This window comes from Hoplias malabaricus, chromosome Y (genome assembly GCF_029633855.1).
Source record: "Hoplias malabaricus isolate fHopMal1 chromosome Y, fHopMal1.hap1, whole genome shotgun sequence".
NCBI lineage: Eukaryota > Metazoa > Chordata > Actinopteri > Characiformes > Erythrinidae > Hoplias > Hoplias malabaricus.
The window spans coordinates 65,126,784-65,151,462 of record NC_089820.1 but is presented as its reverse complement, the minus strand read 5'-3'; the positions used below and the strand labels follow the sequence as shown (position 1 = coordinate 65,151,462).

The 24,679-nt window shown below is 41.8% G+C and overlaps 1 protein-coding gene across 3 annotated transcripts in view; it reads left to right on the top strand.

The window, feature by feature from the left end:
* Positions 1–379: 379 nt before the first annotated feature.
* The window catches only part of LOC136677769 (dedicator of cytokinesis protein 10-like), a 67,493-nt gene continuing 43,193 nt past the window's right edge, over positions 380–24,679 (top strand). For all 3 annotated transcript variants that reach the window (XM_066655393.1, XM_066655394.1, XM_066655392.1), the window contains exons 1-13: positions 380–523; positions 2,439–2,558; positions 6,394–6,483; positions 8,610–8,692; positions 10,195–10,267; positions 10,910–11,047; positions 14,581–14,715; positions 19,654–19,840; positions 20,734–20,819; positions 20,926–21,009; positions 21,888–22,040; positions 22,148–22,402; positions 23,330–23,452. In XM_066655393.1, the coding sequence (XP_066511490.1) occupies positions 443–523; positions 2,439–2,558; positions 6,394–6,483; positions 8,610–8,692; positions 10,195–10,267; positions 10,910–11,047; positions 14,581–14,715; positions 19,654–19,840; positions 20,734–20,819; positions 20,926–21,009; positions 21,888–22,040; positions 22,148–22,402; positions 23,330–23,452 (1,608 nt within the window). In that variant the 5' untranslated portion in view covers positions 380–442. The remainder of the gene's footprint in view (positions 524–2,438; positions 2,559–6,393; positions 6,484–8,609; positions 8,693–10,194; positions 10,268–10,909; positions 11,048–14,580; positions 14,716–19,653; positions 19,841–20,733; positions 20,820–20,925; positions 21,010–21,887; positions 22,041–22,147; positions 22,403–23,329; positions 23,453–24,679) is intronic.

Below are 24,679 nucleotides of genomic sequence, written 5' to 3'. Positions count from 1 at the left end.
GAATTCAAACACACCCTTGGACTTTCACAGTGTTAAAATTTCATGATGAATAGAGCAAAAGAAACAGTCCAGAAGAGCTTGGAAAATAGTTTTAGACTCATTGACCACAATTAAAACTGAAGGACAAACTGTAGAACACCCTGAATGTCCTTTCTCTCTCTCTCTCTCTCTCTCTCTCTCTCTCTCTCTCTCTCTCTCTCTCTCTCTCTCACTCTCTCTCTGTGGTGGTGACATCACGCGCCGTTTTAGCTAGCTCCACTTCCTCTCCTGACCACACGCTCTATGATATGACAGGTTTCACATGTAGCCAGAAAGTTCTACTTCTCTTCTCACTGAGCCTTTGCTCCCAGAGGCTGATGAGTGTGTGTGTGAGTGTTGAACACACACTCTCGAAACACTGTAGACTCCGTATATCTGTACAACTGAGTGCCTCAGGTCCAGGATGAGCTTTCGAAGTAAAATCACCTTTCGAAAGAAGATGAAAACCAGGCGAGCCCGTGCAGACTGTGCCCGAATCAGCTGCGTATGTATCTGTCCTGTTACTTCCCTTTCTGTACCTCCACCTGCCGTTACACCTCTCTGGTGTCTGGCTTTGGGCGATGGAAAATCTTCTTGTTTCGTTTCTGATCTATGTCCATCTGAGTTTTGTGAGAAATTGTGTTATACTGGCAGCTTTGGTCTTTTTATTTATTACAGTGCTTATTACAAACTGTTGGTTGTGTTGTGGCTTATGTTGTGTTGACTTTCACCATGGAATTTTGTAACTGGGCATTAACAATGTGTATAACTGGAGTTAAGCTACTGGTAACAAATGAAATGAACTTGAGGTTTATTCTTGTTGTTACACAGGTTGTTACTTTCTTATTACAGCACTATTACCTGTAATCACACAGTTAAAATCAAAGGTTGCTACATAAGTAGCCCTCTGTAATACATCACCTGTAGTTACACTGTTTTTACATATGGGAGCCTGTGTGTTGAAAACGTTCTCACATTTGAAAAGTTTAGGTACTTTTGGTAGTTCCCTTTACGACTTTCATAGCGACTGACCTTTTAAATGAGACTAGCATCAGAATGTGGAGTGGTTTTAGACACGTGCTGGCAGTGCAACAATCTGCCCCCCAAATCAGGGAAGTGAACCTCTAACATGCCCCTAGCAGATGTTGAATTGTACTGGTTGCCATAGAGACTGGGGATCCCCTGTATGCCATCATCTTCCTCAATAACATACACTGACATCATCCTAGGGTGGGTAGAACTTACGTTACTGGAACAGATGCTCAGATACACATTTTTATCATTTATAGGTCAATTGACAAGTCTGATGTGCTCATATTAGTCAGTAAATGCCAGTATACTGAGATTCCTACAGGTGGATCAGATGTTATTGTACTCAAATATGTCAGTGGATACAGTCTCATACTTTCAATATTAAAATAAATCATTACAGCTTCTTAGACCACTATATGGATGAGATGAAATTAGTTGTCTGTACGAATATCTTCATTATAGCCCTATAAACAAAACCTTCAGTCTATAAATCCTATGTTGTTCTGCCTATACTAATATTGTTCATTAGAGATCAGCTAGCAACTATGGTCCAGATACAATTCTACCTTTATTAATGCCAGTCATCATTGGTCTACACATCTATAAGCAAGTCTCTGTAGATGCCATTCTGTCTGTTGTATTGTGCCTGGTTTCTGGCCAAATGGCTCATCTGTGGATCAGGTGCCTTTCTTTCAATCTGTAATTTTATCTTTGTCATACAAAAATATCAGTCTGTGGATCAAATATCACACATTCTGTGCTAATATCAGTAATTCTAAGCGAAAAGATGAGTCTGTGGATCACATATAATAATATATATACTGAGGGGTTTAAAAACTCCAGCAGCACTGCTGTGTCTGATCCACTCTACACCAGCACAACACACACTAACACACCACCACCACGTCAGTGTCACTGCAGCGCTGAGAATGATCCACCAATTACATCACACTATCTAGGGCCTATGGGGGTCCTGACCATTGAAGAATAGGGTGAAAGGGGGCTAAAGAAGTATACGGGAACAGATGGACTACAGTCTTTAATTGTAGAACCACAGAGTGACCGGTGGGCTCAGGATGGTCATGTCCCAATTCCCACTGAGCTACCTTGTTCACTGTCTCTTACATGGGCAGTTAGGTGTTTAGGCAGCACTTTTGTAGCCAAGATAAAACCATATAAAGCAGCCTACTGACTAATACACATGCACAACATCATGTGCAGTTTCCAAAGGAAAACATAAGCAGCTGCACATGAGCCATAGATCGTCATGCTCAATGCCATGTGTCAGAGAGAGGGGTCTAAAGCCCCCAAGGCGGTGAAGTAAAGGGGTAAATCTCCTTGGTTTTGACTTGTTCACTTATGTCGCTGTGTTGTTCGTTTGTCAACAGCAGGAGAAGCCGAAGCTAATAGATCCTCTGGATTACGAGGCTGTGATCTCAGAACTGGAGCCTGAACTGAAGGAGGATCCTCTCCAAGACCTGCTGCTTTTCCCAGACCATGACTTCACTGTGAGTACACCACTCTCTGGATGCGGTTGTTGGGGTCTTGTTGGGTTAGGGTCTTGACTGATAAATCATTTTTTGCGCTTACGCGTATGCGCTGATACCTGTAAATACACAGCAAATCTGCCATGTGGACGTTTTTCACAGTTTCTGCATGGAACAGGTTCTGTGATTACATTTTTCTGTTGTGAAAACTAATTTAAAGGATCAGCGACACTCATTAAACACACACACACATACAGATAGCGGTGTAAACACACACACACAGACCAACACACAGCAGGTTAAACGACAGAAAGATGCTCTCAACCACCACAGTGCAGGAGCCATTCTGATATAAAACACATGAAAATAGATACAGAGTCATTCAGCATCTGAATTTATTACTGATGCACGATGATAAACGATTACAAACACTCGCTCACACACTTCCTCGCTCTCCAAAACAAAGCTGGTGCTGCACTAGTTAGCGTCCCTATAGAAACCATTCATGCGGAACCAGCAGTAAATATTTGATAAAAATATAAATAAAATACAAATAATAAAGTTCAGAAATGTGGAAATATTGAAGAAAAGGCTTGTCCTATGACAAATGATCATACAAAGAATTTGTTTAGCTTTAATCCAATGTGAATTTGCTTTAATTACAAAAAGCTAATGTTATCAGTTATTAATAGCGCTATCGGCTATTCCAAGGTGCTAATGATCAGTTATCGTATCGCCCCCCCCCCCCCCCCAAAAAATTGAGATCAGTGCATCCCTAGTAATTATATATAATTTTATACAACCACTCTGATGGAGAAGTTAGATACATTATATTAAATATTAATATTATTTAAAAGGTGCCTAAGACTTTTGCGCAGTGCTGTATAATGTTGTGCAGTAGGTGGGTCCTCTACAGGATCTTGGTGATCTCTGTGGAGATCTGCAGGTATGCAGAGCCACATTAAATCACACTGGAGCATGTTCAGAGCATGTTTCATTTCAGGTTGTGTATTCTCTGTGTTTCATTAATTGAGATGGAGCTAGGAGCACCTAAAGGGGGAGAGAGAGAGAGAGCGAGGGACACAAGCCAGAGTTAGGAAACGCCATTAGAGTGAGTGACTACAGTTAGAGATGGGTTCATAGTTCAGCAGTGATAGTGAGTGTGTGTGTGTGTGTGTGTGTGTGAGTTTAAAGCTCTACTAAAAATGTCAGCATGCAGAGGCCTATTCAGGCAACCACATCCTCTTTAAACTGCAGACTACATCCTCACCACTGCAGTGTAACAAACCATCTCCAATCGTGCAGACACTGATATAAAAATACAGGGCTGGGTAGAAGTCAGAGACCACCTCTCACAGCTTCCATTTCCACTCCAAACCTTGTTCTAACAGTAGTTTATAAACTGCACAAAAGCCCATTGATCAAAGGATCTCAGAAACAGTCAGTAACGCTGAGGTCAAGATTAGGGACGGACAGTATCCAGTTTTTTCATTCCATCATCATACGGTCTGACAATATTATTATGGGATGGCTTAATTTTAATCAGCCATTGAATACATTTTAAATTGTTCTAAAGAGTTCACACCAGCAGGTGACAGAGGGAACTAACAGGTGACTAGTCATTTTCTAGTGACTAGAGATTTTCTCAGATCTGTGCAAAATAATTACGACGCAGTGTAGCGACATTTTTAACAATCGGCTGCAAAAAATTCCACAAACGAATCATAGATGCAATGGTACGAAGTCTCCACACTTTGTTTGTGATTGTTGCTGACCTGAGTGTTTGTTTACAGAAGAATAAATTCGGGTTTTCTCTGCTCTATCGCTTCTGAAGCCGGTCGTTCGTTCATTGTCTGTAACCGGGAGCCTACCTGGATTCAATGGGCGCAAGGTGGGAACACACCTTGGAGGGGGAGCCAGTGTTTTGCAGGGCACCACTTACTCACACACTCGCGTCGATAGACACTTTTGAGTCGCCAATCCACCTACCAGTGTGTGCTTTGGGACCGTGGGGGGAAACTGGAGTACCCAGAGGAAACCCCTGGAGACACGGGGAGAACACACGGCTCCTCACCAGAGTGGGGCTCAAACCCACAACCCCAGGACCCTGGAGCTGTGTGACTGCAACACTACCTGCACCTGTGACTGTGGCCACCGTGCCGCCCCTGTTTAAAAACAGTGGTTTTATTTCATTTATGTTTTATTCATATAGTATATTTATATAGATTTTTATATTCCAAAGGCAGAATATTCATAATATCTAGGCTTTAAAGTAAGCACTGCTGAGGTCTGCTTTGAGCATCTTAAAGAGACTCAGCTTTTAATAAACATTCTCCTCATTCTTCTGCTTTTTCTAAACATGAATGAGGTCAGGTGCTGATGCTGGATGATTAGCTGTAGATCTGTGGATGGTTGGGGCTCCTTCACTCCTGAAAGCACAGCTCCACAGCCCAGCGCTGCTGGGTTTTATACGATTCTTATTATAATGACCTTCAGCTTCTGCCTCCCTTTCTTTTAGCAATGTCAGCAATGGGTCCACATTAGAGTCACTGAGATGACTCAGTAGATGAGCTGTGTGTAAATGGATGGTTGTACAGTGTATTGTGTGGATTTGGAATGTTCTTTCAGGAAGAGACGCTGCTGCATATTCAGACTCTAATTTCTGTGGATGTTTTCTCATTAATGACTTCATTAACCCACTAATGCACATCAGCATATGAAGGCACAATAACTGGATGCTTAGAATGCCCAGTACAAATAGAGAGAGAGAGAGACAGACAGAATAATTCCCCTCTGAGACTGTGCTTACTTTGCACTGTGTAAATGTAACGGCAGGTTCTTCTTTGCTGATGCCCATTGAAAGATCAGCTCTTGTTTCCGCACATGCTCAATCTTTTAAAAGCCACACTCAGCGGCCAGTCATTAGTTTGTGAAGTTAAAGAGTCTTAAAGAATCACATTTCTTATTAAACACTGCAATTGGGTTTTAATCACATTGTGTGAATTAAAATCAGTGAATTCAGCTTCTCACATTTGCGGCTGTGCACAGATTGTAGAGTTGCCATAGAAAAGCATGGCAGGGGATGCTCTGGAGCAGCTGCACATGAGCCTTACGTCCTTACGTTCACGTTTGCTCTTCAGTTAAATATAGTGCATAGTACACAGTGTGAGCAGTCACTGTTCACATCATGGGTGATGTACGTGTGATAATGTGCAATATTTATTACTTTATTTTAATGTTGTAATTATAATAAAAAAAATATAACCTTGCTATTCATTTTGAATTTTGGTCATTCTCAAGTTCTGTGACGCTGCTTTGTGACACCATCTGGTTGTAAAAAGTGCAATACATAAATTTGACTTGACAGTATGCTATAATTATATTTTTGTCAACATTGACCACTAAATAACAGCAGGAGAAGAACAGTGACTGTCCGTGCCAGTGCTTCATCTGGCATTTAGTGTGTGTTTTGTTCAGTTTGACGTCTTGGGGAAGGACGCTTTGGCACATTCTGGATGTGAGGGCCTTGTCCCAGATAGTAGGAGGTTGAAGTGTGTGTGTGTGTTTGTGTGTGTGTGTAATCTGATCATCCACAATGATGGTTGTGTTGCGGATGCAGTGTGTGGTGTTAATGTTAGTGATGGAGGGAAGTGCTCACAAATTGGTAGTTTGTCTCCGATTTGTTAGAGTAATAGCCTCTGCTCTAACAAATTGTGTGTGTGTGTGTGGGGGGGGGGGGGGTCAGTAGATGTTGGAGTTTTGTTGTTCTTGTTGTGGAGGTAATGAACTTCTTTTTGTGCTTCATGAATTTAATATTTATTTTAAAATTAAATTTGTCTTGTTCTCTCACCCTCAGGTGTGCACTGTTCCTCAGGACAGGAGAACGCTGCAGTCCACTGTTCCTGACGGAGCAGAGGACCAGGCCGAGTGTCTGCTGGTCAGACAGGTGAGTGTGTGTGTGTGTGTGTGTGTGTGTGTGTGTGTGAAATGTCAATGGTTCTCTTACACACATTAAGTTACAGGCACCTGTTTTGGTTTGGCTTAATTAGAAGCGCGTCTGTGTGTGTATTTGTGTTTGTGTGTGTGTTTACATGCTTGTGCGGTGGTTAAGAGGAACTGCCTGAATTGACGAACCCTGTCACGTTTTCTCTCTGTGGAATAAAAAGTGTACACGCACACACACGCAAAGAAAGAATGAAGTATTATACAGAAAGAGAAATATATAAATGGGACAAGATAATGTACATAAACCTATGGAAAAAGAACAAGAAAGAAAAGAAGAGAGGAAAAGAGGAGAAAAGGAATGAAACAGAGGGAAATGTGATCTTTGATCGTTTATAAGAGTGTGTTTATGGTCAGCGAGACGTGCTGATACAGTGACTTGCAAGTGTGTGTGTGTGTGCGTGTGTGCTTCAGAGGGAAGTTTAAATTAGTGTTTAGTTCTCTCAGACACGTTCCAGAACCCTGATCACGGAAACTAACCAGTCAGCCATGTCACTGTGTGTGTGTGTGTGTGTGTGTGTGTGTGTGTGTGTGGTCCAGATATATTGCTGTTTAAGGGAAAAATGAAATCTGATTACACTCAAATTGTGAGGATTTGTCTTCTCTATATTATTAATATATTAAAGTGAAGATGTGTAAAGGTCAAGGTGAGGTCATGCAATGTTTTGCTAGTAGTAGTTATGGCTAAGGCTAGGGTAAGTCTGTGTGTGTGTGAGGGGGCACTGTTTGTCTTTGGCTTCTGTTATGTCTGTTTATGGTGTGTGTGTGTGTGTGTGTAATTATGTCTAAGTTTAAACTGCGTTTTCTGTAAGTGTTTACATGTGTCTGCGTGCGTTACTGCGAATGAAAACATCTGGATTATCCTTTACAAATGTGTTCCCCACAGCTCTGTTAACCTACATTATGCTGCAGTTAGTTTCAACCCTGCAATCTGATTGTCTGATTGACCGTTTAATAGATAACTGCCACTAATTTTCTATTTTTATTGGTGTTGCATAATGAGTTCCCTGCTTTGGTAACCACAACATGCTACACCATTATGAGACCTTGGGCAAGACTCCTAACCCTGAATTAGCTTAGTTCTATAGCACGAGTCAGTGGTTTTACCACATACACAAATATATAGGACTTTCAGAATGGCGTATTTCACAATCGTGCTTGAAAACTCTTTTCAATATAGTCTCCAATAATAATCTAGCTGTAGATACAGCACTGATTCATCACAAAACGTCTTGAAAGACTTTCTGTTCCCCATTAAACGGTGCTGCAAATAAATGGTGGTGCTTCGATGCAGATATACAATATTTCCGATGCACTACTTGTGGTGCACTGCTGCCTGAATGTTACTGCTGCACCATTTAAGGTGGAATTGTGCCAGGATGTATTTTAACCATTTAAAGTGTGAAGGACAAATTCGTACAACTGATTTGAGAAGAAATGTTGGTTGAGCAGGTGTCCGCAAACCTTTGGCCATGTAGTGTAGGTGGTCTTATGCAGCAGGACAAGTATCTGTCTCTCTGCTGTACAGAGAAGCTCCATTTAATTCAGTTAAACACAGAGTTAATTCAGTTGCTCCTCGCTGTGATTTGTTTTCATCAGTTGTCCCTCTGGTCTTTCTGGAGAGCGTCTGAGGTTCTACTGCAGTTCAACACAGGACTGAATGAGGCTCTTTGTTAAAGTGAAGCCTGTAATACTTATCTTTTATGCCTTAAAGGGGCATATGAAACGTTGGTGACCTGCTTTGGTCAAAACCCCACAAGCCCCACAATAGCGTTCTCCCCTGTCTAAAGAACCCGTGGTGAGCAGAAGCGCTGCTTTTTAGCAGTTTTCGCTTGGTTTTCTTTCCTCTTCATTCTTATTTTCTGGGTTTTTAATCAGCGCTCTTATTTCTCCATGCTCATCGCATCTGTTATGCTACATTTAAACTCTTCTTTGCGCTCTCACATAAACGTGGGTCTGTCGCTGTGATTGGACATACTTAGACGAAGGGGTATGCCACCTACCAGATGCTAAATATAAACGATGGATTGTCACTCTTTCTTACTGCCTTCCTCTGCTTATTCTCTTCAGGCCTGTCGGTACTACAACTCCCAGCTGCATGTGGTGGAGTACAGGTATCAGGATTACTCTGGGGACTACCGCCTACTGCCCAGGTACTGTATCTTTTATTACTAAAGATAATATACAGCCCTTTAGACCAGTGGTCACCAACCATTTTAAGATCCGCCAGCACAAATGCCATGTATATGTTCCCATCACCTCTAATAACATGAACCTGTTTACTTACTTCATTAATGTACAGCTGAATGTTGGCTATGGGGGTACTCACTGAAGCTGCACTTTGTAAACACTCTTACATGTGGCGCTACCTATCAATACCTATACTACCTAGCAGCTCCGTGCATGCTCAAACCCACCATTTAGAATGTTTTTATGTTTTTCATGATAAATCTGCCTTAGCTAACTGTTATTGCTTTCAGAAGCGTACGCATATAAACATATCTTGAAGCAAATATGAAATTATTTCACGTTATACTGACACCTAGTGGCCTGGATGTGTCACAGATTCCGTACGAAATCCCTTTTATATTCGTGAACACCCCTATGTGAGGGACTCGTTCTATGGAGGATGAATTTCTTCATTCATATGAGTTGGATTTTACAAAAAAACATATAGACATAAGTAACTACTCTCCTAAATATGATTGGGTGTTTTTAAAGGGTAATAACGGCTCTTATTTTCAGTCAGGAGTGTCACACGTCAGTTCACAAAGTTCACTGAAGCCTTTCTTCCTCAGAACGTTGTTCCTGTCTCCCGCTGAGCCCCTCAGGGTCAATTCACACGACCCTTCATATGCAGGCCACAGTCACATTTCCCACACGTTTCCACCACTTGAGCCACTGTTGACCTTCTGTGTTCTTTTGCTCGTGGATTAAGTTTCTCTGGATAACTCTGGAAACTCGTGTTCCGCTGTGACCTATTGTTATTGTTCTGCTTCTTATTATTATTATTGTTATTTTTATTATTATTGTGGTTAATTATATGTGTTTTGCACTGAAGACGATTTAGAGTTCTCTTGTGTGTATGTTTAATAACACGTAGCGAATGCTTTTTAAAGGGTTTATATCGTAGAAAACACAAGTTATCAGTGGATATAAGGATGCACTGGATTTAATGTGACAGTGTATTTAAGGTAGTAGTGGATTTAAGGCATCAGTTCAGCCCTACTGAGTATCAGATATCGTGTTGACATTGTGGAAATGGGCCATAATGGGAATTCTGGGACATTTACTTTGACCACACTGTGACCTTTTAATGGACAGACCAGGCCTTTAAAAGGGCAAGGCACGCTAGGATACACGTTAAGCATTTATCAGGTTTTTAAGCATCTGCAGGAAGGAGAGAAGCGAGTTCGGGGGGGTGCTGAGTGGTGATGGATGGTGATGGATAACAGCGCTTTTACTCTGTCACTGAGAATATTGTACTTCCTTTTTAACATATAAAAGCTGTGACAGTTAACAAAGTCATGGGTTAATTTTATTAAACCTTTGGATGTATTTAATACAAAACATACATGAATATGTCAGTTATTGTGTAGATATGAATTAAAGTAATTTTGTTTTCTCTCTCTCTCTCTCTCTCTCTCTCTCTCAGGAAAATGTATAAGGCTCAGAAACTGCCCTCCCACTCGTTTGAGATTGACCATGAAGATGTGGATAAGGATGAGGTCAGTGTTCCTCCCGCATGTCCAGCACACGCCCTCTTGATCTCAGCACACGTCCAAATCATTTCTCCAGATCCTGGAAAAACACATAACACAGGGCCCAGAAGAAAATGTGTGCAGCGTTTGACTCACTATCATCTCAGTAGGGCCGTAGGGAGCTTTCACAAAAAAGACTTCAGTCAGCACTTTGTTCTGCTTGAGTTTAACAGCTCTGGAACAATCCTCAGCCTTTCAGAAATCAATATATTTATCAATTCAGGTTTTACAAATGTATGATTGTTATTACAGAATGTAAAATGTCCTGTATAACTTTCAGTTACTTACCAGCAGCGTAGTGCAATTACATTTAGAAACGTATGGTGTAAGCTTTTATCCAGAGCACTGTTTTACACATGTGTTTACTGCAGTGTTAGGAGTCTTGCTCAGTGACAGTTACCGGTGTAGTGGGTTATACTTACTGAAGCTGGGAGACAAACCTGGTGTGGCATTTTCCACTATGCTTTACCAGCCAACTTATATCAGGTTTTCAAAACCCCAGATTCTGGAGATACGGTAACGGTGATGTCTTTGGATATGACAGCCATTTAAAGAGAACTGGTGTCCATAACTGCCCATTTCATGAGCCTTGTTGATGCTTTTTTGTAGGACACAACGTCGTTGTCATCGTCTAAAGGAGGAGGGGGCGGTGGAGGCAGCGGAGGGGCTGGGATCGGGGTCTTTAAATCTGGCTGGCTCTACAAAGGCAACTTCAACAGCACCGTCAACAACAGCATCACTGTTCGGGTGAGAGGCTTCATTCATAAAAACTCTCAGCTGCTCGCACTCATCACTGGACCACACACCTCTCAGACACACGGCTGGTTTGGGATCAGTCTCCTTGCCTACTGAGGGTGGTACTGATGCAGTGGGTGACCAGAAGTTTATGGACAGCTGTTCATCCAGTAGTTTTATTAATTGAGTGTTACTGGGTATTATTTATTTAGTTGGTAAGGAGAAATCTGGGAGTTTAAAAGTTGGAAAGAGGGAATTAGAGGAGCATTTCACTGGCGTGTATACACATAAAGATGAGGCAAAGGAGTTGCCACAGGATATTCCACCATTAGGTGCACTTGAGCAGCAAATGGAGCTTAGCCCACCAAAATGGAGTGAGGTTCAAGATGTGGTGCGTCATGCAAAGGCGGGTTCTGCTCCAGGGCCTAATGGTGTGCCATATCAGCTGTACAAGTATATATGTTTTTGTGGCGGTTGATAATTGTTGTTTGCAAGAAAGGGATCATTCCAAAAGAGTGGTGCAGGTGGTATTCTTATCCCTAAAGAGAAAGTTGCTGTGAGTATAGAACAGTTTTGGCCCATAAGTCTTCTTAATGTGGAGGGTAAGATTTCTTTAGTGTAATAGCATGGAGACTGGCTGCTTATCTGAAAGCAAACACATTAATTGATACATTCTGGATTTGCAGGATGTTTGGAACATAGCAGCATGATCTGGCATCAGATTCAGACAGCTAAGAAAGAGGGTAGGGATTTACATGTTGTTTTTCTAGCTTTAGCAAATGCATTCGGCTCAGTTCCACATAAATTTATGTGGAAAGATTTTGAATTATTCCAGGTGCCAGATAAGGTTACTAGACTGGTTAAAGCATACTTTGAGGATATTCAGTTTTGCTTTAGTACAGGGGAATTTGTTACATCATGGCAGCGATTAGAAATAGGTATAATGGCTGCATATACGATTTCACCATTAGCATTTACAATGGCAATGGAGGTAGTAATTAGGGCCTCTAAGTGGGTTGTAGGCAGGGAAAGGTTCCATGACAGTACTCAGCTCCCCCCAATTAGGGCTTACATGGATGACATGACAACGCTAACAACTACTGTGCCTTGTACACAATGGTTACTGGAGAAGTTAAATGATAATCTAAGGTTGGCAAGGCAGAAAGTTAAACCAAGCAAGTCTAGAAGTCTGTCGATTGTCAAAGGAAACTTGTGCAATAAAACATTTTGATGGAAGGAGAAACGATTTCTACAGTACATGAGAGAACAGTGAAGAGTTTAGGTAGATGGTATAGTGCAGCGCTAAATGATACAGAACAAGTTGTGGGACTAAAAGCTGAACTTGTGAAGGCTGAAGGAAGTTGAAATTGTGGTGTCTGCAGTTTGGCTTACTGCCTCGTATTAGGTGACCATTGACAGTTTATGATGTTTCAATCACAGAAGTAGAGAGGATGGAAAGGTTAACAAGGCCATAAGGAAGTGGCTAGGAGTGCTGCAGTGTTTAAGTAGCTTGGCAGGGTATTGGAGAGGGGTATTGTAGTTACCACTCACAAGTTTAGCTGAGAAATTTAAATGTGCAAAGGTGAATTGTGAGGTGATTTTGTCAGGATCGAAATATGCAGTGTTAAAGGAAGCAGCGCCAATCACAAAATCTGGAAGGAAGTGGAATCTGAAAGTGCCCGTGCAGGTAGCCAGTAGCTCATTATAACTAAGGGATGTGATTGGCCAAGTACAATGCGGAAGAGCAGGCCTTGGGTCAGGTGATTCTTGAAAAGCTTTTTAGTAAGGTCACATCACCAGAGAGAAGGCAAATTATGACTGGTTTTATTCACGAGCAGGAGGAGGAGACACGGTGTGCAACAGCAATGTCACAGGCAAAACAAGGCCAGTGGCTTTGATGTGAGAATCTAGAGAAGTGGAAGATTTCCTGGCAAGAGTTGTGGGCGATAGAGGCAAGTCGTATAAATTCTTTCCTGGGAGCAACTTATGACATCCTTCCAACACCACAAAATCTTGGAGAGTGAGTAGGTGAAGAACCTAGGTGTGGATTATGTACAAGGGTTGGCACGCTGAAGCATATTCTATCAGCTTGTAAAGTTAGTTTGTCACAGGGTCGGTATACATGGAGACATAATCAGGTGGTAAGGGTTTTCGCATGTTTGTTGGACAGCAGACGGCTAGAGGTTAATGCACTGTGGATAAGGAGAGCACAGATTACTTCAGGAAATGCACTGTAGAGGTGCTATTGAGATTGTTGATGTAGCATGTAAGGTTCACATGGAACTGGTGGCACTGAGCATGCATTTACGGTGCCAGTGGGGCTAGGTACAACCTTAGTCGCCAGGGAGGCCAATTCAAACATCAGCCTCTGTGTTTAGGTTTCATGTGTCTGATGGGGCAATGTTATGTACCTACAGTGCGGTAGTGTGGTTTTAAAGGTACATGAACACACAGTGGGGACGTTATACCAGAATTAACACAAAAGGAGGAACAGGATTTAAAAAAAGAGACCTAATAGATATAGGCAATATACGTAAATTACTTCTGAATTTGCTGTTGCTTGTTATCTGTGGATCCCCAAAACCACCCCTCTTTCTCCTTTAAATGATCAGATTCAGCTCCATCCCTCCAGAGAATGTATTTCCATCATTATATACTTCAGTGCCAGGGGGCTCTATACCACTGCAATTGGACAAAGTGCTCTTAGGCTCATGTACTGTTGCTTATGACTGTCCATTTGAAAGTTTAGCGTGCTGGACATGCTTAGTGCTAAGAGCTTTGAGAGGAGGTAATCTCAAAGGCAGTTCAGAATATGGTTTTGATTAAGGAGATTATGCTTATGAATAACAGCATAAGAACATTACTCCATGAGCTCAGATGACCGAGAATCAATCACTGCAATATCATCTAATGCAGTTTATGCTGAGGATGTAGAAGAACATTTATTCTCCCATTACACTGAGCTCCTCCATCAGAATACTTCTGCTTCTGACTTCCAGCTAACGTCATAGTGTTCAGCGGCCAGCTTGGTTTCCTAGAAATGCATTAAGTGTGGCTTTGTGTCAGATAATAACGTGTACAAGAGCAGCACGCAGATTTATAGAAACATGCTGAAAACCATAAAACAGAGCATAAGGTGGTAACAATTACTATGAATAGGCTTATTGTACTCTTACCTTTTCTCCTTCATAAACACGCGGTCTTGGAGAACTATACCTCAAGCCAGCCCTAGAGCTGGGTCACGTTTGGTGACCTCATTATCGAAGCTGGCACATGCTCAACACCAATAATGTCCCTGAACTGTAGCAGTTCATTCCAGAGTGGGGTTATTTTGAATTACAAGACATAATGATGGGTGAATTCAAAAATAGCTCAAATAATGTATTTTTCTGTTTTTTATTTATTTCCCATTAGCGCCTGCACTTCTATGTGCAGTTCATTTTACTTCCACCCTGTATAAGAGCACTACTGAACTTTATGACATTAAGTGTTTATAAATGCCTGTGGTTTCTTACCCTCTCTCGGTTTCGGTTGTGTATTTGCAGTCCTTTAAGAGGAGATATTTCCAGCTGACCCAGCTAACAGACAACTCCTACATCATGAACTTCTACAAAGATGAGAAGATCTCAAAGGAACCGAAGGGTTGCATATTTCTGGACTCATGCACAGGGGTCGTTCAGGTCAGTACCCAAGAGTTCACTCTTCAGATCGGCTCACTGTAGCCATGACAGTGACCAAGGCCTTGCTTACTCTTATAATAATTGCATTAGTCATTTTAATGCAATACGAGGGCAACAGCTAAAAACAGGAACCTGTTGCCTAGAAAACCGCTTCTAATAAAAGGCAGTGGTCTTTGCTGAGTTCCTCTTATTAGGGAGTTTCAACAGAGTTTGTAAATCTCACCAAGGCTGTGTCAGTTTGCTTTTTACGGTGATGGGGATTATTTTTGCTAATGATAAAACAGATTTTCAAGAGGAAGTCACTTGTATGATGACTTATTTTTGGAAAAACTGGAGAGAGAATTGGATTTTTATTATTAGTGACCAAAATATGGGACAGTTGGTACAAACCAGATTCCAAAAAAGTTGGGATACTAAATAAATTGTGAATTAAAACTGAATGCAATGATGTGGAGATGGCAAATGTCAATATTTTATTCGTAATAGAACATAGATGACAGATCAAAAGTTTAATCTGAGTAAATGTAACATTTTAAAGGAAAAATATGTTGATTCAAAATTTCACAGTGTCAACAAATCCCAAAAAAGTTGGGACAAGTAGCAATAAGTGGCTGGAAAAAGGAAATTGAGCATATAACGAACAGCTGGAAGACCAATTAACACTAATTAGGTCAATTGACAACATGATTGGGTATAAAAGAGCTTCTCAGAGTGTCAGTGTCTCTCTGAAGCCAAGATAGTGGGCAGAAAGATAGTGCAGCGATACCAGAATGGTGTTACCCAGCGTAAAATGGCAAAGACTTTTAAGTTATCATCATCAACAGAGCATAACATCATCAAAAGATTCAGAGAATCTGGAACAATTGCTGTGTGTAAGGGTCAAGGCTGTAAAACTCTACTGGATGCTCGTGATCTCCTGGCCCTTAAACGTCACTGCACCTCAAACAGGAACGCCACTGTCAAGGAAATAACAGAATGGGCTCAGGAATACTTCCAGAAAGCCTTGTCAGTGAACACAATCCCCTGTGCCAGCCGCCGTCGTCAGCTGAAACTCTACAGTGCAAAGAGGAAGCCATTTCTAAGCAAGCTCCACAAGCTCAGACGTTTGCACTGGGCCAGGGGTCTTTTAAAATGGAGTGTGGCAAAATGGAAGACTGTTCTGTGGTCAGATGAGTCACGATTTGAAGTTCTTTATGGAACACTGGGACGCCATGTCATCCGGACCAGAGAGGACAAGGATAACCCAAGTTGTTATCGACGCTCCGTTCAGAAGCCTGCATCACTGATGGTATGGGGTTGCATGAGTGCTTGTGGCATGGGCAGCTTGCATGTCTGGAAAGGCACCATTAATGCAGAGAACTATGTTCAGGTTCTAGAAAAACATATGCTCCCATCTAGACATCATCTCTTTCAGGGAAGACCCTGCATTTTTCAACAAGATAATGGCTACGTAGGAGAAGGATCCGGGGACTGAAATGGCAGCCTGCAGTCCAGACCTTTCACCTTTAGAGAACATTTGGAGCATCATAAAGAGGAAGGTGCGACAAAGAAGGCCCAAGACGATTGAACAGTTAGAGGCCTGTGTTAGACATGAATGGGAGAGCATTCCTATTTCTAAACTTGAGAAACTGGTCTCCTCTGTCCCCAGACGTCTGTTGAGTGTTGTAAGAAGAAGGGGGGATGCCACACAGTGGTAAAAAATGGCCTTATCCCAACTTTTTGGGGATTTCTTGATGCCATGAAATTTTGAAACAACATATCTTTCCTTTAAAATGTTACATTTACTCAGATTAAACTTCTGATCTGTCATCTATGTCCTATTACGAATAAAATATTGACATTTGCCATCTCCACATCATTGCCTTCAGTTTTTATTCACAATTTGTTTAGTGTCCCAACTTTTTTGGAATCCAGTTTGTAGTTTTAGGAAGAAATGCTGATGGTCTAAAGCCAATGCAAGTTTACTAATTGCGTGATCCAACTCTGTTCAGCACTAGGCTCTGGACCAACCGCACTTCTGAGCAGGGAAAGTGGTTACAGAGAATGAATGAATGAAATCTTACAAATATTCTCTATGGAGTGTACACCATTCAGTGCAGACGTCCAGCACAAACTCACCATCTGTATAATCTACATGTTACAGCAGAGATCACATTTGTATTTATGCGACTCACAACGGCAGCTCATAAAATTACGTTGTGGTCTTTTGAAGAGGTTCAGATGCTCCTAGGATTGGTGGCCGATGAAAGAATCCAGGGAGAGCTGGACATTGAAACGAGGAATGAAAATACTCTACAGATTGACTAAACTGGTGACTGAGCTGTGTTCAGTCCCAAACAACAACAACAACAACCCATGAACACACAATAAATAAACAACTCTTAACTTTACTGCTACCATTGTTGTGGTTTCCAAAGCCTGCTGTTCCCAGGGTTTTGGATGACATCAGATACACAGTACAGGGAAACCAAGGGACCAAGTGAGTAGAGCTGTGCAGAGTCAAGTAGAGCAGGTACCATGCAGTGGAAAAGCACGATTATATAACACCTTTCATTCACTGCAGTCATTTAAAGTGCTTTACAAATTAGAAAATACAGAGATAACACGTGTGGGAGAAAATGTATAAAAACATAAATATATGTCCAAGATAAAAATAAATAAACATTAAAATTATTCAAACATAAGGAAGTTTGCCAAGTTTTCCAGCACCTACCAATCATTATGCCCTACTAAACCCACTGCTACATGCACTTCTTTAACAGCAAACAGTGAAAGCAAAAGAAAGGTGAAACTGGGTGGAAAGGTCTACATTGTTTCAACAAAGGGCTGTTTGTAAGCCTCTCTGTGTAGAAGTGAAATTTTAAGGATGTGCTGTGTGATAATTAGGAGTGTGGTGTGTTCTCCCTGTGTCTGCGTGGGTTTCCTCCGGGTGACTGTCTGTGAGGAGTGTGGTGTGTTCTCCCTGTGTCTGCGTGGGTTTCCTCTGGGTGACTGTCTGTGAGGAGTGTGGTGTGTTCTCCCTGTGTCTGCGTGGGTTTTCTCCGGGTGACTGTCTGTGAGGAGTGTGGTGTGTTCTCCCTGTGTCTGCGTGGGTTTCCTCCGGGTGACTGTCTGTGAGGAGTGTGGTGTGTTCTCTCTGTGTCTGTGTGGGTTTCCTCCGGGTGACTGTCTGTGAGGAGTGTGGTGTGTTCTCCCTGTGTCTGCGTGGGTTTCCTCCGGGTGACTGTCTGTGAGGAGTGTGGTGTGTTCTCCATGTGTCTGCGTGAGTTTCCTCCGGGTGACTGTCTGTGAGGAGTGTGGTGTGTTCTCCCTGTGTCTGCGTGGGTTTCCTCTGGGTGACTGTCTGTGAGGAGTGTGGTGTGTTCTCCCTGTGTCTGCGTGGGTTTTCTCCGGGTGACTGTCTGTGAGGAGTGTGGTGTGTTCTCCCTGTGTCTGCGTGGGTTTCCTCCGGGTGACTGTCTGTGAGGAGTGTGGTGTGTTCTCTCTGTGTCTGTGTGGGTTTCCTCCGGGTGACTGTCTGTGAGGAGTGTGGTGTGTTCTCCCTGTGTCTGAGTGTGTTTCCTCTGGGTGTCTGTTTGTGAGGAGTGTGGTGTGTTCTCCCTGTGTCTGCGTGGGTTTCCTCCGGGTGCTCCGGTTTCCTCCCACAGTCCAAAAACACACGTTGGTAGGTGGATTGGCGACTCAAAATGTCTGTTGGTGTGAGTGAAAGTGTGTGTGTGTGTTGCCCTGTGAAGGACTGGCACCCCCTCCAGGGTGTGTTCCTGCCTTGTGCCCAATGATTCCAGGTAGGCTCTGGACCCACCGCGACCCTGAACTGGATAAACGCTTACAGATAGTGAATGAATGAATGTGTGATAATTTTCCAGACATTTGGCTGTAAATGTGGCCCATCTAGTGATTGTGTAGAAATAAATACATGTAGAAGTGTGCAAATGAAGAAATAAATAAATGTACAATTGTGGAAATACAGGAATATATATATATTAGAAAACATGTATAGATGTTTATTCGCAATATTATTTATTTGTGCATTTATTCACTTTCATTTCTTTCATTTTTTTGTTTTCCTTAAATATGCTCCACATTTTTCAATTTTTGTACAATTTTGTTTTACATTCTCATCAATTGTCCTTTTCTGTGTTTGTACCCGCAGTAAAATGTGTGTTATAATATCAGTGTTTTATAAAAGGCACATGCTTTTGTTCAGAGCATGTTACTGTTACAGGGGTTGGACAATGAAAGTGAAACACCTGGTTTTAGACCACAATAATTTATTAGTGTGGTGTAGGGCCTCCTTTTGCGGCCGATACAGCGTCAGTTGGTCTTGGGAATGACATACACAAGTCCTGCACAGTGGTCAGAGGGATTTGAAGCCATTCTTCTTGCAGGATAGTGGCCAGGTCTCTACGTGATGCTGGTGGAGGAAAACGTTTCCTGACTCGCTCCTCCAAAACACCCCAAAGTGTCTCAATAATATTTAGATCTGGTGACTGTGCAGGCCATGGGAGATGTTCAACTTCACTTTCATGTTCATCAAACCAGTCTTTCACCAGTCTCGCTGTGTGTATTGGTGCATTGTCGTCCTGATACACGGCACCGCCTTCAGGACACAATGTTTGAACCATTGGATGCACATGGTCTCACTGGTGCAGTGTGGAGTTAATGAAGACCAGGCTGCTCCAATTTAGCCATGACACCTCCCACACTACAATGACAGGGGTTTCACTTTCACTGTCCAACCCCTGTATGTTACAGTGGTAAATTAATGCAGTGCTGGGAATCTCATTAGTGTAGTGTGCTGTTCCTGCTTGCGCTGGGAATCAAACCCCAGCCTGGCTCATGGACGGCAGTGGTGTTCAACACTACACTGCACCGGCTCTACTGCTTTAAAAGTCCAGATCAATGCTTTAAAATGCTCTGATTGGGTGTTGTCCGCAGAACAATCGTCTGAGGAAGCACGCCTTTGAGCTGAAGATGAATGAGGTGACGTACTTTGTCCTTGCGGCAGAGAGTGAGCAGGACATGGAGGACTGGATCAACACACTGAACCGGATCCTCCAGATAAGTCCGCCTGAGGGTCCCGCTCTGGACCGCAAGAGTATGGACCTGACAGACACCAAGCACGGTGAGCCCAGAGCCCTGCTCATCTGTAACTCTGTTCTTATCCCCCTTCACTCTGTTCTTCGACTGGTGGTGGATCATTCTCAGTGCAGATCAACAGGTGGACTATGCTCTGTAGCAATCAGAAGTAGGTCAATGTGTGTATGAAGAGTGATAATAAGCAGGATCTGAACTCTATCAGCTATATATCAGACTCATTATATATAAATGCTTTTCTGAATCAGTGTGTTTAGTTTGCTGAGGTTCTTTGGTGATAAGAGCCAAGCTTAAAGGCAAAATCCCAGATTTTCCCGTTTTCTCATTAAATTAATAATGACACTCCAAACTTCTCAGTTTCAGCAAAATGAAAGATAAAATAAAATAGTAGAAACAGAGAAAGAAGGTTAAAGAGAAGCTGAATAAGTTTTGCCCTGAAGCACTGGACCAGGTCATTACCCCTCTCTGTCTCTGTCTCTGTCTCTCTCAGTTCTCTCTTCTGCATCTGCCTCTTTAAAGCCCCCTCTTATCAAAGGAGAAACCATTAAACAGAGAAATGTTCACACAGATAGTGTCAAGTCCTTCCCCGAAGAGAAGAAGCTGTTACTGCAGCAAAGAGGGACAAACTACTTTTTAATGCTTTTGATTTCAGGAGAAATGTGTGACGAATGCATGTCAGAATTAGACAAGTGTCTGGATACGTTTGTCTTTTTTTTTATGAAGCGTCACATTGGGATGATATGCAAATTGTGAATAAAACAATGCAGTGATGTGCTAATCATTTAAACCCTTAATCATTTGTTGCCGATATTTCAACATGTGAAATATAACCTAAAGTTTCTGGAAATGGTCTTTGTGTTATTTAAATGACTAATTATAATAATTACATATGATTGTTTTATTCTCCTGTAATCTTTCCAGATGTTATTGATCTGTCATTGAATCACGTTTGTCTGCCTGAAAATGAGGAAACGACAGAAAATGGGATCAATCCCGAACTGGCCAAGGTAACACAGAGGACGTCATACCTCAACCCCACCTCATGCACTAATAAACACAGGATGGTGTTGCTATGGATACACACCCATTAAAAGCTGTCTGTTTGCTCATCAGTACATCACTGAAACCGAGGAGGTGGTGAGAGCCGCCAGGAAAGAAGAGAGACTGAACCTGTTCTCCCTCGACCCTGACACTCCTGTACGCCTCTGTCCATCCACACCTCCCTCCAGTGAACGCAGCTACACTCCACACGAGCATTTACTCTGTTTACAGCAATTTCTCAAATCGTACTCTCTCCCCCTTTATCACATACATTTTTTTTTTTCAGACAAAATATTTTAGGGTGTCCCACATTAAAAGGGAGGTGTACATGTTTATAAATTGCGATAATAAAAACTGTGATATTAAGTGTACAAATATGTTTTAAAGCATTTGGTGTAATGTATAGTTGTAGTTAAAAATGTGAAGGATTTATTCATGCACCATCAGGAAAAATCGCTGTAAAAGCCTGTGATGTATTTGTTCTGTTCTTGTGGTTAATATTTCACCAAAAATTAGGTGTGAGTTTAGGTTTAGATGATTTAAAGACACTGATTTCAATGTTAGCAATGTTGAACATAGCATATTACTTATCTTACTTATCTTTTATAGCGCCTTTCTAGACACCCATGGACGCTTTACAATCAACGATGCTCAGAACACTCAATCCACACACGCACTGGTGTATACTTACTACTATACTAATACTTGTTCTTTTTATAACAACACAACAATTACGATAAAATGTCAACAGAGGAAAAAAAAGACGTTAAAACTTATTTAAACACCAAATATTTTAATTAAAAAAAATGAATTGGATAAAACCAGTGAAGAAAATGCTGAAAGAAAAAAAATGTATATATTCAGGTTAAATAATTTGGAAAGTAAATATAATGTTAATATTAAATGTAAATTTAAGAAATACATTTAGTAAATATGCCAATACTCTTTTGGAAACACCCACACACTTCCTTATCCTGTGAAATGCTGTGCTTGAGTATGTTTTTCTTAGTGTTAAAGAGTGTCATGTGTTGTAGGTTCTGAGGAGTCCGAAGGGAGAAAGTGGAGAGACGTCTCCTGTGCGTCCCTTCGAGGAGAAGTTGGGGAAGAGACTGATGATCTACTGTCGCTCCCTGAACCTCACACTGCAGGGCTGTGTGAATGAGACCGAAACAGAGCCGGTCACAAATGTGAGACCCACACACACACATCCACAAAACATGATAATGATATATTATTATAATTATCATAATATTATCCTCGCCTCTGTTTCCTGTGTTGGATGCTGGATGGACAGATCGAGCCTTTCTTCATAACCGTGGCGCTGCTGGACATGCGAGACAACAGAAAGGTCTCGGCTGACTTCCACGTGGACCTCAATCACGAGACTGTGCGGAAAATGCTCAGTGGTTCAGGGGGTTCTGGAGGTCAAGGGACGCCTGGAGGTCATGGCGGGCCGCAGGAAAACGGCCTGAAGTCTCCTGTGGAGAAAACGAGTGGAGACTGCCAGCTCAGTCAGGAACTGGAGGACTGGCTATGCTTCTCAAAACAGGTATCACCCTGTTTTTAGCTGCCTCCAATAAAAACGTACCTGTAAAATCACCTGTAGCATTTTGGGAGATGGTGTTTTTAATGGAAGTGCAGAGCAGGCTATTACAGTGCAGGTTTATTGGTTTTCTTTAGGGCGTTTTCACAATTTAGAACTTGTTTCCCTGTGATTGGGTCATTTTGTAACATGATCTGTTCGGCTCATTGTGTTGCTCCACTTTTTCATCTCTGGTAAACCCACACTGGAGCAGTGGAGCAGTGTTCAGCTCTGTGGACTGAGAGCGTGGAGAGAAACACGTCAAACTGGCATGCGCTGATTTTTGCACTGTGTATTTCTGCTGCTTTTCCTGTGGTGAAATTCCCTTCTTCCCTACAACACCGCCTCACAACGCTTGAATGTTTGTATCCATAGAAAATGATGAAAAACAGTAAATGGATGAAGCTTCTCCCTGACATTTTGTGAAAACTACACACAGAGCAGTGATGTAAGGAATGATTCAGATGGAGCTCTTGTGTGTGGAAGCAAACCAGAGATAATGAGTCCCTCCCCAAAAATGAGCCCAGAATCAGTCCTGGGTGCGGACTCATGTGTTTGGGACAAGTGTAAAAACGCCCTAAAAGCAGTTGACAGTAATCAGTTTTAGAAGTAGCTGTGCTCTAGAAGTAACTCTCTTTTGTGACATAAATGTATGGGGTAAATTATATTTCTGGGAACTACTGTAAATGAAATATACCAATATCACACAGCAGGAAACAGTTCTGCAACTAAAGTCCCTGTTTTCAAGCCTTGATCGAGATGAAGCTGCTTTCCATTCAAAACAGGAAACGAGGTATTTTTTATCTACTCATCTGAAAGGTACTTGTGTGTGTGTGTGTGTGTGTGTGTGTGTGTGTGTGTGTGTGTGTGTGTTTGTTTGTTGGCATCTTCTAGGCTATCTTCTCCATCACGAATCCTCACACAGATATTGTCATGGTGGCGCGAGTGGAGAAAGTGCTGATGGGAAATATTACCAGCGGCACGGAGCCCTACATTAAGAACACAGACAACAGCAAGGTCACTCTCCATCTGTTTCAATCTTTACTCGACAGAATAGAACATCTGGATACAGTGTGTACACTTTACATCCACCCAGTATAGTTAGTGATTTCAACAACTTTAAGGTACACCCATTGTTAAAACAGATGTTCAGATGTACGCACAGCTGGTATTAACTTCATAGTGAAGCACGTAATGAAATCGTAATGAAATGAAGTCCCCACGCTCATGAGCTTGAAGCCAAGTGTCGGCTGGGAAACCTCCCACTGTAACTGTGGAACTACCTTCTCTGGAGATCTGGAGATGAGTTATGAGTCATATTTGTTATTCGTATTTAAGCTAGCATTCATACACCAGACCTCACTAAGTTTTTTGTCACGATGTCCTCTCAGAAATACTCGAAAATCCAGTGTGAACTTTAAATGTGGTCCATAGTTGGTCCGAGAAATAATTGCGATGAACAATGTTATGCTCAATTGAAGTCTATATAATGCCACTGACATAATGATAATATAATAATGAAGTTGCGACTCTTTAAAGAGCGGTTTAGCCTGAGTTATTAAAAATATTCACACATTGCATTTGTATATAAACCATGTTTAAATATAATAAATAAATTATATAAATATACACCTAACAGACATAAGGAAACACCAGGGGACAGAGCAAACTGTTACACAGTAAACACAGTGGCACTGAGGTCAGCAAAAATGATTAAGGAATGTCCGTATATTGCACAATAACTCGATAATGTTACTATTAGGACAGGTCTACCTTTGTTGTTCAAGCAAGTGTTGTTCAAACTTTTGGGCGGATAGTGTTTGCCTAGGCTCTTGGCCCGCTTTCATTTCCCACTGTGCTGTTTTGAAGTTACTCTTGTTTAAAGATAGACCACAGTTCTGCAAAGTTATAAAGATACCCTTCATTTCCTTTCCACTCAGGGACAGATTCATTTAAAACACATGATGAGTTTCCAGCGCACACTAGATACTGTTTAACAGGAAAGCTGTACTGCTCACTTCTTTCCATGTTCCCCCAAACATTCCCTACTGTTTATGGAACAGAACTATAGAGGGGAGTGCTGCCAAATAAAGGTCCAGAACAGGATTCTCATTTTCCCTCCTAAGTTTTACTATTAGAGACACAGCTCTTTGCTTTTCTACCTAAAAGCTTCCAGAAGTAAGATCTTGTAAAATCCGATTCTAAGGGCTTCATCACTGTGTGGGCAGATGGTTTTAGAGTGAC